General features: G+C 39.6%; 1 protein-coding gene and 1 long non-coding RNA gene across 3 annotated transcripts in view; one reads left to right on the top strand and one right to left on the bottom strand.

Moving 5' to 3' along the window:
* Positions 1-2,367, top strand: part of LOC148154807 (uncharacterized) — a 20,678-nt gene extending 18,311 nt beyond the window's left edge. For both annotated transcript variants that reach the window (XR_015765948.1, XR_015765947.1), the window contains exon 5: positions 489-2,367. This is a non-coding gene — a long non-coding RNA (uncharacterized LOC148154807). The remainder of the gene's footprint in view (positions 1-488) is intronic.
* On the bottom strand, positions 452-13,950 carry LOC106912247 (myosin-7-like). Its single transcript, XM_088015080.1, has 38 exons — positions 13,860-13,950; positions 13,534-13,749; positions 13,295-13,438; positions 13,041-13,197; positions 12,923-12,950; positions 11,342-11,447; positions 11,170-11,262; positions 11,029-11,092; positions 10,844-10,942; positions 10,646-10,749; positions 10,359-10,497; positions 10,160-10,278; positions 9,875-10,024; positions 9,604-9,774; positions 9,217-9,526; positions 9,048-9,124; positions 8,731-8,936; positions 8,530-8,653; positions 8,118-8,254; positions 7,774-8,029; positions 7,433-7,675; positions 7,162-7,338; positions 6,922-7,067; positions 6,739-6,829; positions 6,267-6,656; positions 6,051-6,177; positions 5,799-5,917; positions 5,524-5,720; positions 5,118-5,301; positions 4,804-4,969; positions 4,594-4,718; positions 4,201-4,509; positions 3,913-4,116; positions 3,548-3,844; positions 3,259-3,363; positions 2,971-3,066; positions 2,702-2,836; positions 452-575 (listed from the first exon to the last, which is right to left on the bottom strand). Exons 2-38 carry the CDS (start codon positions 13,732-13,734, stop codon positions 555-557), a joined length of 5,817 nt encoding a protein of 1,938 aa, XP_087871206.1. The 5' UTR covers positions 13,735-13,749; positions 13,860-13,950; the 3' UTR covers positions 452-554.

The following is a 13,950-nucleotide window of genomic DNA, read 5'->3' as shown; positions in this document are numbered from 1 at the left end:
TCTTCCAGTGCTGCATGTCTCATTCATAACCATGGCTTGGTCGGTCTCACTCTGTGAGATGCTCAAAGCTTGGGACATTTTTGTTCCTGGGTCACACAGCTTTCAACCTCTCAATGACTTTATCTTCAATATGTCAGCTGTTTACGTTCATCTTCATGATGTTGGTTGTTCATTAATGTTTTCTGACGAACCTTGGATGCCTTCATGAAGCAGCTAAATACGGAAATGAAATAATACCCAAATCAACAGTATTTATTCAGTGAGTCCTAAAAGCAATGGAATACACTATTGGCATAAAGTTCTCCAAATACATTAAAGATTGTGGCTTAAGCATAAAGTGCATACTCACTGGCCATTTCTTTATTTTGTAGTTTAAATTATGTATTGGTATTCTTTTGGTCAGAGTTGTCATTGAACATTTTTTCTGCTGTAAACAATGAAGAAGGACTCCTTTTGTTAATTTGAATGCATTTTGCTTTATTCTACAGTTACATTGCAGACAAGGGGGACAACATCATAGAAGATCCCGAAGGTCTGAGGCGGCCATCACTGTTTCATTCCTCATCTAGTCCTTTCTGTGATGAAGAATGACAAAAAGGGAACAATAAGTGATGGATTAGTAACTAAACATTGAGTAAATCCAGAAAGGGTTACACAAAATGGCCCACAGAGTTTAAATAATATGTGTTGTGAAATAATCATAACATTGTTTTCATTACTTTCTTTGTAACTATATAATGTATTTTATTGAGGCACAATGTCTTGTGTATAAATTGTTTCACTGAGAAATAATGTAAATGGAATATGGACTGAACTTATATAGTGCTTTTCCAATCATTTTGACCACTCAAAGCGCTTTACACGAGAGTCACACTCACCCATTCGCACTCACAAATTTATACACCAAGACACAGAGCGGTAGGCAATTTGGGGTTAAGTGCCTTGCACTAGGGCACATCGACATGAAGCAGGAAGAAGCTGGAATTGAACCTACAACCTTCCGATCACAAGACTCTTCCCACAGAGCCACAGTCGCCCAGTTTCTAACTGTAGAAAGTTATGGGACTGAATAATGCAGATCATAATGAAAATAAATGAAATAAACACATATTACTGAAGAGAAGCAAATTTATGTTACAGAATTTCTTCTTCACAACATTTTCCATTGCTAATCTGAAAGGTAATAATTTCATCCGTCTAAAATCAACTATTTTAACACATACGCTGACAAGTATACTAACACATTGAATACCGTACTAATTGCATGAAAGCTATTAATGCAAAAAGACTAATGAACAAACCAGTTGGACAGCTACATGAAGTCCTGTCGCTGACTGTTTTCTGCTCTTTCTCATTTTGTTTTCACCACCTAACTCACTATCTAGCCAACACTCAGACCTGTACTTGAAAAGTAATCATCTAAAATATAATTAGCTCCACATCTACAGTTGAAACCAGATGTTTTCATGCACTGTGTAAAAAGATTCATTTTCTCTCACTGTCTGAAAATAAATCTGACTTAACTGTTCCTGTTTTTTGTCAGTTCGGTTTAACAAAATTATCTCTCTTTACTTAATAATGATGACTAGATTTTTTTAAACAGTTTTGTGTTATTTTTTTTTCAAAGTCAAAACTTTACATGCAACAAGTTTAGTGTGGATTTAAACATTAGGAAAGCCCAGGTGACCATATGGCCTTGTGAGGTTCTAATTGGTCAGTTCACAACATTTTGCTTATCCAAATCATCCAAAAATATCTGTAAGAGCATTATGTAATATACCCACAAGTGTGGTTTACTCTTGTGTGCAATTTCCAGATGCCTGTATTCATTTGTTCAAAGGATTACATGTAAACATGTAAAACACTTTCTAATGTTCAGCCATCATGTTGTTAAAAAGAAGGAAGGTCCCAGAAAATGATTGTGAGAAGCTTGTGGAAGGATTCCCAAAACATCTATCCAAAATGTAGAGTTTAAAGCCAGTCCCAAGAAATAAGGGACATTTATTTAAACTTTGGATTTTAAAGGAAATAAAATTCTGAAGAAAAAATTCAGAATTTTCTGGCATTTAGATGATAGGAATAGTTCTGATAAACATAACTGATCTAAAACAGGAACATTTGGAGCTGATTTATTGTCAAAAACACTTAGAGAAAGGCAATATTTTTTATGTGAGTTCAGCTTTTAGTGGCCCATGCTTACTCCTGTTATGAAATACATGAAGAAGGAAAAAGCACAAGTACGTACTTCTACCATAAGTTTAATATCAACATTCTCTTTGTTAAAGTGTTACAAATAACCAGGTAAAATTCACTAACACTGCTCATTAAACAAGAAAATCACAGAATTAAATTTATCTGTAAAACAGACTGGTCTGATTATTTTGTTTGATTCTTTTTACACACTCATTCACAGGCTCACTCAATATCACTATAATTAAAACTTGGCCACCTTGATAAATATCACTTAAGTAATTGTTTTTGTTACTGAAATAGATGTCAAAATATATTAAGTGGATGTTTTTGCATGAAGTTAAGGTATTTTATTTACATTACTTTCATGGAAAAATGTAATTATTCCTTTTCTACTTGTTCTTAGTATTGAAACTGCAGTAGATAGAAACACTGCCTTCAGAAAAACAAACAAAAAGTGCATTACCACATTTAATTATTTTTTGTGTTCAAGTCTGGTGAAGTCTCTGACCTTTGACCCCACATCACGGCTCTTGGCACGGAGCTTGTTGACCTGAGACTCAGCAATGTCAGCTCTCTCTTCAGCCTCGTCAAGCTCATGTTGCAGCTTGCGGAACTTGCTCATATGAGTGTTGGCTTGCTCCTCCTGCAAGATACAACAGCATTGCACTCCTGAGTAAGCGCTTTAAGGTCTGTTTTGCAGAAAACTGTCAAACATTGAAGCAATAAAGTGCATGTTCGTCCTAAGTCTACCACATTTCTAGGAAATCCCAAACTTACAGATTCCTCAGCAGCTCTTTTATATGCCTTCACTTTAAGCTGCAGTTTGTCAACCAGATCCTGCAGACGTGCAACATTCTTGCGGTCCTCCTCGGTCTGCAGAGATCATTGAATGGGAATGTAAAACATGATTTATGGATACTACGTTCTCTTTAGCCTGATTCTTCTAGTCTGAATGTTTATAGTCTGATGGAACATATTTAAACTCTTATCGGTTCAATTAAAAATGCTTGGTAAAGACGGATCCTTACTTGGATTGTACAAATATTTCCAAATTGAAAATTTTACCTGATATGTGAGCTCCTTGATGCGTCTCTCATATTTGCGCATTCCTTTTACTGCTTCTCCACTTTTCTTCTGCTCTGACTCCACTTCGTTCTCAAGCTCTCTCACCTGGATACAACAAGACATAATATCTTTATTTTCTCTGTTGTATAAAGAGCAAAGGAGATAAATGTAAAATGCTGCAAATCTATAAAAAATGTTTTATCTAAATAACAGGTAGATGAGGTTTCAGTCATAAATTTCTCTATGTTTCAGCTCAAATTTGTATTATATGTTCAGTGATTTCACTCACCCTGGCCTCGAGCTTCTGGACCTGCTTCTTGCCTCCCTTCATGGCGATCTGTTCAGCTTCATCCAGACGGTGCTGCAGATCTTTGATGGTCTGCTCCATGTTCTTCTTCATGCGCTCCAGGTGAGCGCTGGTGTCCTGCTCTTTCTTCAGCTCCTCAGCCATCATGGCAGCATCAGTGATGGCCTTCTTGGCCTTCTCTTCAGCATTTCTGCACTCCTGCACAGCCTCCTCCACTTCAGTTTGAAGCTGAGCAATATCACCCTCCAGCTTCTTCTTCTGGTTTATCAGGCTGGTGTTCTGCATGATTTTAAAATGAGATATTAGTTCATATAGGACGTATCGTTACCTTTGAGATGTAGTCTCACCTGTGAGTGCAGTAGCTGCACCCGCTCACTAACATCCAGCAGCTCTTGCTCAGCAAGCTTGCGGCTTCGTTCGGTTTGCTCCAAAGCGGCCCTCAGTTCCTCCAGTTCTGCCTGAAGCAGGTTGTTGCGTCTTTCAACAATGGCCATGTTTTCTTTAAGGTCATCATTAGCCCGAACCGACTCATCCAGCTGAATTTGGCAATCCTTTACAGAATGGCAATAACTGTGAGCGCATACATGTATTTTTAGAGTATGTCTTGAAAATTAGTTTCTTCTGTTTGAGTTTACCTTCAGATGTGCATGAACAGACTTGAGTTGTTTCTGGGACTCAGCCGCCTGCCTGTTGGCTTGGCTAAGCTGGATCTCCATCTCGTTGAGGTCTCCCTCCATCTTCTTTTTCAGACGAAGGGCTTCATTCCTGCTGCGGCATTCGGCCTCAAGAGAACTCTGCAGGGTGTCGATTGTCCTCTGTAGGTTCCTCTTGCACTGCTCCATCTCCTCATCTTTCTCAGCCAGTTTACGTTCAATATCAGCTTTGATTTGATTGAATTCCAACTGGGCCCTTAAAATCTTGCCCTCTTCATGTTCCAGGGAAGCCTAGTGGAAAGAAACATACAGAGGTTTACAGCACATAATGATGTTCTTTTCAAATGCCTTTTATCATTTAACAAGGGTATGTACCTCCGCTTCTTCAAGTGCAGACTGAATCTCACTCTTTTCTTGTTCCAGCTGTTTTCGAAGCTTTTCCAGTTCATGGATATTTTTTCCACTCTCACCAAGTTGCTCAGTGAGGTCAGAAATTTCCTCTGTGTGACACCAAGCAGAGTAAAATAATTGGGTGGTACAATTTCACACAGAACATTTTTTTCAAACCTTTGCTGTAGATCTTACCCTGCAGATTCTTGTTCTCCCTCTTCATGGTCTCCAGATGGTCCAGAGACTCTTCATAGGAGTTTTTAAGTTTGAAAAGCTCAGTGCTCAATGCTCTTGCGTCCTTCTGGGAGTTTTCCAGCTCACACTGAGACTCTTCATATTTCTGCTTCCACTCGGACAAAACCTGCAGAGGAAAGACAGGTGAACAATAATCATCATTCTCTTTAATGGAAGAGAACTTGAAGCATAGTCATATTCACCTTTCAACATTAGCTAGTCTACCCCAGATATGATGACTCTACTTCATGGTATGTAAACTAACAGCACTTCACCTTGTCAAAGTTCCTTTGCTTCTTGTCCAGAGCAGCAGCAGCAGCATTAGACCTCTCCACATCCACCATGAGATCTTCGATCTCATTCTGCAGCCTGTGTTTGGTCTTCTCCAGAGAGGAGCATTTGGCATTCACTGCTTCAACAGCCTCCTCAGCCTCCTGCAGACGCTGAGCCAGCTTCTTCCTTGAGAAATTGCCATTAAAAGCATTTAATGAACCTGAAGTTTGATAAATAATCCATAAGAAAATGTAAGCACCAGTTGCGAGGTCATCCAACAGACAAACTTTTTGTTCGTCTTACATGTTAGTAGGAACATAACACAAACAAAAAGCTGATCTGCTAGACGAAGTGAAATGTCTGTTTTAGTATTGTTTAATGGTTCTTGGTAGAAGCTCAGCCTCTTACTTAGCTTCCTCCAGTTCCTCGGTTCTCTGGATGGCATCAGTTTCGTACTTGGTTCTCCACTGAGCCACCTCAGTGTTGGCCTTGGACATGCTGCGCTGCAGTTCAGCCTTGGCCTCCTGCTCCTCCTCGTACTGCTCCCTGAGGAGGTCACAGTCATGGCGAGCAGACTGCACCGCGTGGGCTAATGAATTCTTGGCCTGTTACCAAAAAGTAATTATGCAACATGTGGAAATTAAAGGCATTGGACAGTCTGTCAGGCCAAACATTTCATTTACCTTTGTCTCCTCTTCAAGCTGCCTCTTCAGATCTTCAATCTGTTGAGTGTAGGACATTTTTCCTCTTGTCAGCTGAGACACTAATGAGTCCTTCTCCTCCAGCTGCCTAGAGAGTTCACCTAGGGTTTTTTTTTTACATTGGTAAAAATTGTGTTAATGTTTCTTTTGGAACTTGCATTGGACTATAAATTATTCAAGCTTAAACTTAATTTAGACAAAATGTTTTTATTTGTTTATTCACAAAACCTGTACCATTTTCTGTTTGAAGTTTTGCTTTTTGCATGTTGAAGTCATTAATGCAGCGTTGCGCCTCTTCAAACTTGGCTTTGTATTCGTTCATTTGATCTTCAAGAGTTCTGCAGGTTTTCTCAAGATTGATCTGAAATTTCAGAAATGAATATAAAATATAACATCAACCTTTTGTATGTACCATTTTCATAAATACATGCGTGAGCAACATTAGTCCACCTTGGTCTTCAGAATATGTTCCATATTAGAGACCACATCATCCAGCTCCAGTTTGAGCTCGCTCTTCTCCTTCTCCAGCTTCTGCTTGACTCTCTGCAGGTTGTCGATCTGCTCTCCCAGGTCAGCAACAGTGTCGGCTTGTTTCTTCCTGAGTGTGGCAGTAGTGGCTTCGTGGTGCAGGGTGGCCTCTTCGAGGTCTCTGCGGAGTTTCTGGAACTCGGCCTCCCTCTTCTTGTTCATCTCAATCTGGGCAGCTGTTGCTCCTCCAGCCTCCTCCAGTCTCTCACTGATCTCCTCTAACTCTCTAGCCAAGTCTGCTCTCTGCTTCTCCACCTTGGCTCGAGCAGCTCGTTCTGCTTCAAGCTCTTCCTCCAGCTCTTCAATGCGGGCCTGTTGGAAGATAATTCTTATGTTTACAGACTTTATTCATTGTTTTGCCTACTTTTCAAATGTGTTATGGCCTATTGATTACTTGAAGTTCTTTCAGTTTCTTCTGAAGCTGAATGGCAATAGCTTGTTCATCCTCAATTTTGTTATTCAGTTGACTTAGTTCAAAGTCTTTCCTGTTTTGAAAAAGCAAATTTATAAATCCAGCATATTGGGTATATTTTTAGATTATTTGTTTAGATCAAATAAGTTGTTCAAATATTCTTACTTTTTGAGACGCTCTTCAAGTTGTTGCTTGTCATTCTCAACGTCCATTAGACTTTCCAGAGTCAACTTTAAGTCTCCCTCCAGCTTTCTTTTTGCTCTCTCGAGGTCCAGTCTAATCTTCTTCTCTTGCTCAAGAGATCCCTCAAGCTGACAATTATTTAAAAATTAGACAGTAATCTTTGTTATCCTAACAGATGTGTACATTAGTTGGAATTCTGACATTTGACCATTAAAGTCTCACATCGTCCACTTGCTGCTCCAGCTTTGCCTTGGCCTTGGTCAGAGTGTTGACTTTGTCTTCCTCACTCTGCAGGTCATCCAGGGTTTGTTGATGAGCTTCCTGTAAAGCTTTTTTCTCCTTTGTGAGTTTGGCAATGATTTCATCCAAAGCAGCCATCTCTTCAACAAGATTTTTTACCTGTAAATTAAGCAAATAAGAAAATTAAAACTTGGATTATTCACTAAATAGTTCCCGTTTGTTTTAACTATAATACAAAGTCACAATTCCGGACCTTGTTCTCAGTAGCATGCTTCTCTTTCTCCACTTTTGCTAGAGTTAGCTCCAAGTCATCAATATCCTTCTTTAACTCAGAGCATTCATCCTCCAGCTTCCTCTTCTTAGCTGTCAATTCAGCATTTATTTCCTCTTCGTCCTCCAGTCTCTCAGAAAGCTCTTTGGCTTTTGCTTCCATTTGAATTTTGTGTTTGATCAGTCCCTCACACCTCTCCTCTGCATCAGCAAGATTATCTTGCTCCTAAATGGTCATTATATTTATAAAATTGTTTGAGCAGCAATAGTCAATACAAATATGTTTTGTCTTATTGTGAATACACGTGATGCTGGGAGACTTACAGCTTGGACCTGGAGCTGCAGGTCATTTTTCTCCTGGAGAAGAGAGACAGTTTTCTCCTCCAGCTCTTTTCTGCGAGCTTCAGATTTTGCATAGGCCTCTTTCAGTTTCAGGAATTCTTCCTTCATGTTGGCCATCTCCTTTTCTGCTTCAGCAGATCTCAGGAGAGGTTTGATCTTGAAGTACAACTTCATCCAGGGCCAATTCTTGACCCCCATGAAGGCGCGGATGTTCCACTGGATTACGAGTAGCGAATCCCTGTAAAAAATGAATTCCTGTTGTTATAGTAATTTTAAAGTTGTGAAGTTCTTGTATTTTATGTTATTTTAAAGGTCTCAGTTCATACCTTCTTTCGACAATCTTCTGGAATTCAACTCTTGCAAGTAAACCTCTAGATCTCGCCTGGATTCCAGTGATAATGAGTGACAAGCGATCGTCCCTCATCTCCTCCAGTTGACCAAGAAGACCAGCTTTAAAGAACACCTTTAAGGACATGGAAGAAGATGTAAATATGTACTATTTATTAAGATACCTGTACAATGTATTTGTAACCTTCGAGAGACAACTCTGTCTTGCAACAACCTTTTTAGTTATGAAATTGTTAATCGAATACGTCCCAAAATTGGAATAGACTTAGAGTGTCATCTTAAACTTCAACTACTAATATATATGGAATCACTACAAATCATTTCCTGCAGTCTATTGAATGGTAAATACAACTTTTGGTCTGTAGTTCTGACTTTTAGTGTTTTATTTACCTTAGTGTGCCCAAACTTGTACTGGTTATGGTCAATATCAAGAGATCCGAGAAGTTTTTCGGCTCCCTTCCTGCTGTCAATAAACTGTCCCTCAGGGATGGCAGCAGGATTCAAGATACGATATCTGGGAAATCATATATTTAACTGGACATTGTAGAGTAAGGCTTGTGGGACGTACTAAGCTACATAGTAAGGTAATACCTCTGCTTGAAGTCCCCATAGAGGATCCTGTTGGGGAAGCCTTTCCTGCAGATCCTGATGCCTTCCAGCACACCATTACAGCGCAGCTGGTGCATCACCAGAGGATTCTCCATAGCCCCAGGAGTCTTGGTCTCGTTGGGGATGATGCAGCGTACAAAGTGGGGGTGGGTAGACCTCAGGTTGGTCATCAACTTATTCAGGTTCTCCTGTGCATGACATTAAATACAATGCTGAACATTTAGTCTGTGTTAACATCAAAATATCTGAATTACTGAGTGGAAATCAGTTTTGACTCTCAGATATTTGACTTTACTTACCCTGTGAAGGGCAGATACAGTTTGAAAGGATGATCCCTTCTTCTTGCCTCCTCCTTTGCCCCCTTTTCCACTTTCAGCTATTTAGCATTACAAAAGTCTATATATTAGACAAACACAGACAAACAGAAATAACTTTTTCAATCTTAGTTCTGAAAGAAAGTCCCTTTACCTGAATCGGCTCCTGCATAATTTGCAAAGAGAGTACCAAGCAGTTTGAGTGTAGACTTCTGGTACAGCCCAACAACGGTCTCATTCAGAGGATCCTTGTTCTTCACCAGCCAGTTGTTGATATTATAATCAACAGTTCCAGCATAGTGGACCAGGGCAAAATGGGCCTCTGGTTTGCCTTTAACAATCCTGGGTTTCTGGAAGTTGCTCGATTTTCCCAGATGATTGTCATAAAGCTTAGCTTTAAATGTAGCATCAGAGGCTTTGGGAAACATGCACTCCTCTTCGAGGATGGACATGATACCCATGGGCTGAAAGGGTAATGAAAGTGGTTTGAAACACAAATTACCTTTTACTTTCTCCATATATTTAATATTCTGATTCTCACCTTTTCAATCAGGTCAATACAGGCCTGCAGATCCATACCAAAGTCAATGAAAGTCCATTCAATCCCCTCCTTCTTGTACTCTTCCTGCTCCAGCACAAACATGTGGTGGTTGAAAAACTGTTGCAGTTTTTCATTGGTGAAGTTGATGCACAGCTGCTCGAATGTATTGAACTGGAAGTTGACAACAATATTTTTTAGTACTCATCCTTCTTACCAGCATTGCTTTCCAGGTGTTGCACATATAGTAAAATTATGAGTAGATGAGTCTCACATCAAAGATCTCAAATCCAGCAATGTCCAGCACTCCAATGAAGTACTGGCGAGGCTGCCTGGTGTCGAGTGAGTGGTTGATTCTCACCACCATCCACAGGAACATCTTCTCATACACTGCCTTAGCCAGAGCTCCAACCGCATAATACACCTAAAAATAAAGAAATATAAATTAAAAAAAAAACAGTAATGTTCATATTCCAGTGTGCGTGGTCTATGCATAATGTGTGACGAGTCTCCATGTAAATAATAGAAGGTGATTTAGCTGGCTGTGTTTAATCCCTACCTGTTGAACATTTTGTCCCTTGGTGACCCACTCATTCCCTACTTTGACTCTGGGGTGACAGAGACCTTTGATGAGGTCAGCAGAGTTCAGGCCCATCAGGTAAGCTGATTTGTCAGCATCTAAAATTAAAAACATGAATTATAGATTAATTAACATAATTTTCCTAACAAGTTTCCAAGTTATAGAACTCCTCTCTCACCTTCAGTGCCATCTGCCTCGGCCTGCTCTTCACGCTGCTTGTTCTTGAACTTCATGTTACCAAAGTGCATAATGGCACCAGTCAGTTTGTAAATGCCGTTCTTCTCCTCTTGAGTGAAGCCCAATACATCAAAGGCCTCCTGTATAAAAGAAAATGTTTTTTTACCTATGGGATTAAGTATTTGCTGGATCATATAAAGCATATATAATACCTGCTCTAAAATGAAGTTATAGTACAATATTATGTATCAAATATTCTAATTACTCTGTAAAGTAACTCCTACTCACATCAGTTGCGAGCAGCTCTTCTGCATCATTGATGGAGGCTACCGTCGTCTCTCCTTGGGAGATGAAGGCGTAGTCATAGGGGTTGTTTGTAATGAGGAGCATTTCTGTAAAGTAAGCCAAAAAAATGACTTATAAGTACATTATGCAATGATGCGAAATCAATTTGTACTGATTTGAAAATGTGATGTTTTTATATACCAAGCAGCTCAGGCTTCTTCTGAGACAGAATTTGATAGAAGATGTGGTAATCTCTCTCAGCCTTAAGCTGAAAGGTTACTCTGGACTTCTCTAGCAGATCTGTAAAGGGATTTGCATCATGCAGGTAGAATGACAGTCATTTTGGATGTAAAAGCAAACTTAAATAAAAAGAAGGCACCACTTACATGTCTCAATATCAGCTGAAGCCAGCTTTCCACTGGCTGCAAAATGAATACGGATAAATTTTCCCTAAAACACAAGATGAGAAGAAAAGTTATATTGTGATTTATGCAATGGGAGAAGAGTCTTTACAGAGAGGAACTTACAAATCTGGAAGAGTTATCATTTCTGATGGTTTTTGCATTCCCAAAGGCCTCTAATGCTGGGTTGCATTGGATGATTTGATCCTCCAATGTACCCTACCAAAATGAAACTTGCTGTTAAAGAAGTGCAAACGTGCGTCTAAAGGCTGACAGTCTGCAAATTCAGAAGTATCACCTTTTTCTCAGAGCCTGTGTCCTTTTTCCCACCTCCAGCTGCAATGCTGGCGAAGTACTGAATGACTCTCTTGGTGTTAACAGTTTTCCCAGCACCAGATTCTCCACTGAAGACACAAAGCAAAAGGCTTTATTAGGTGGAAAAGATGGCATCCAACGCTATAACTAATAACACAGCTTCACATCCACTATTATCAAACTAAAACGAACTAATCAATGTAATACATATGATATGGTTACTTGTAAACATGTTCTTAGCCTTTTTTAAAACATTTAATCATTTCACTATCACAACCTTCTATGTATTTATCGGGATTTTGTGTGATAGACCAACAGAGAGTAGTGTATGTGAAGAGGGATAGGAAAAGAGAGGAAAATGTGAAAAGTGTACCATACATTTGTACCTTTGTTGGCAACCAACTGCATTCATTAGACACCTAATCAGTAAGTAAAGTCTGCCTCTGTATAATCAATCTCGGTATAAATATAACTGATCTGGATAAAACCTCCAAGGATTTATCACTATTGAACACTATTGAACAAACACTGTTGTGATGCATTTATGGGGGCGCTTAAAGCCGAGATCATAAAACAATCCCAGGTTTGGACATCTCACAAAGCTCTGTCCAGTCCTCTATCTAAACACTGAAAGAGCATAGCAGGGATGCAATCCTACCAAGACATGGTTGTCTATCTAAACTCACAAGCATGTTGAGAAGGGAGTTATTTAGAAGCAGCTAAGAGACCCATGGTAATTCCATGACAGCTGCAGAGATCCACAGCTCAGCTAAGAGAATTATTTGACAGGCTAGCTGGTAGTTGTGCTCTGTGCAAATCTGGTATTTATAGAAGACTGTCAAGAAGACAGAAAGCCATAAGAGGTCATGTTGGTAGTTTGCTACAAGCCATTCAGAGGACATCATAAACAGAATTATGGTACCAGCATTATGTTATGGGATCAGGATCTGAGCATCTGATCAGAGTTGGAAAGCTGGATGGAGTGAGCTACAGTTGAGCTGTTTTCAGCAAACCATACCCATGTTATTCAGTGGTCCAGTCAAAGTTCAACTGAAGTTTAATTAAGGAATTTCTGGCAGGAGTTGAAAACTTATGTCTAGAGATAATCCATGCAATCTGACTGAGCATGAGCTACTTCATGCAAAAGAACGAGCAAAACGTCTGTAGCAGCTTTGCAAAAGGTGTAAAGCTGGCACAGACATATTCCAAAAGACTAGGAGCCTAAACTGTAGAGAAAGTTGGTCCTATATAATATTGGTTAATGGGAACTGCATACTCCACCTTTCTGACTTTTAGTTGTTATAAAATCTTGAAGGTCTATCATTTAAAATCCTAGTGAAATACAAAGAACATTGTGCTTTATTGTAATTAGAATGGGAAAAGTTCAGTGTTTGAATTCTTGAGGAAGGTACTGTGTTCCCTACTAAAAAAATATTTTCTGAAGATGCAGTACCAATCACATTTTTGCTGAAATAAAGGCAGAAACAAGAGCAGAAAATCTACATTTTACCAAAGTTCTGACAACATGGTATTTTTGAGGATTACAAATTAATTGTTAACATACGTGATGAGAATGGACTGATTTTCTCTGTCTGAAAAAAGAGAAGAAAGGATTACTGAAGGGCTTACTCTTTTTTACCTTAACTCAACTGACAATGTGATGTTCATTGAAAATAAATGACCTGTCAGCATGTACTGGTAGGCATTGTCAGAGATGGAGAAGATGTGAGGAGGAGCTTCGCTCCTCTTCTTTCCTCTGTAGGCAACGACCACCTCTTGGTTGTAGACTGGCAGCCACTTGTAGGGGTTGACAGTCACACAGAACAGCCCAGAGTAGGTCTAAGAGAATTCGAAATTGAATGTGATAAATTTTTTATAATGATCTGAATTAGGATTGGTGTATAGAGGGGTGGAAAGTTAGCTTTTCTTCACTTACGTAGATCATCCATGCTGCGTAACGCTCTTTGAGGTTAAACAGCACAGCTGGCTCATGGAGGAAGGTGAACATTGCCATGTCTTCGATTTTATCAAACTTTGGCGGGTTCTGAGGATGTATGTCGCACTCCTTCACGGTGACAGTCTGAAAAATCAACAAAGTTTCTGTTAACAGGCTGCTTTCACTCTGGTGGACAAAAATAAGCTGCCTTTAAAGCAGCATCTCTTCTGCATACTGACCTTCCCTTTCTCTGTCTGAGCAGTGACTTTATCACCTTCACGACTTACGATGGAAGCCTTTACATACTCCTCATCGGGGTCAGGTACAAAACATTCCTTCTTCATGTCAAACAGACGGGTCTGGGCCTCCAGACGCTCCCTGTCTGACTTCCTCAGGTACGGGGCGGCTGCCCCAAATTCTTTCATGGCAGCATCACCCATCTTTCACCTGGGCAACTAAACAACAATTTCTCTTAAGGCATCTTAACTGCTTGCGTGTTGCAGTAATAAAGTCAAGTAAAGTAATTTTTTCTAATATATTGCTATAAGTTTTTAGATGTTCTTACCTTTTCGACCACTTCCTGGAATACTGAGGTGAAGAAGGCCCTGAGGGAAGAGATAACATCAGTATGGTTTCCATATCTAGCTAAGTCTGGA

Source organism: Poecilia mexicana, unplaced genomic scaffold (genome assembly GCF_051168715.1).
Source record: "Poecilia mexicana isolate PSO_F unplaced genomic scaffold, ASM5116871v1 scaffold_17, whole genome shotgun sequence".
NCBI classification, from domain to species: Eukaryota; Metazoa; Chordata; class Actinopteri; order Cyprinodontiformes; family Poeciliidae; genus Poecilia; species Poecilia mexicana.
The sequence above is the reverse complement of the archived record's forward strand: the minus strand, read 5'-3'. Positions and strand labels throughout refer to the sequence as shown.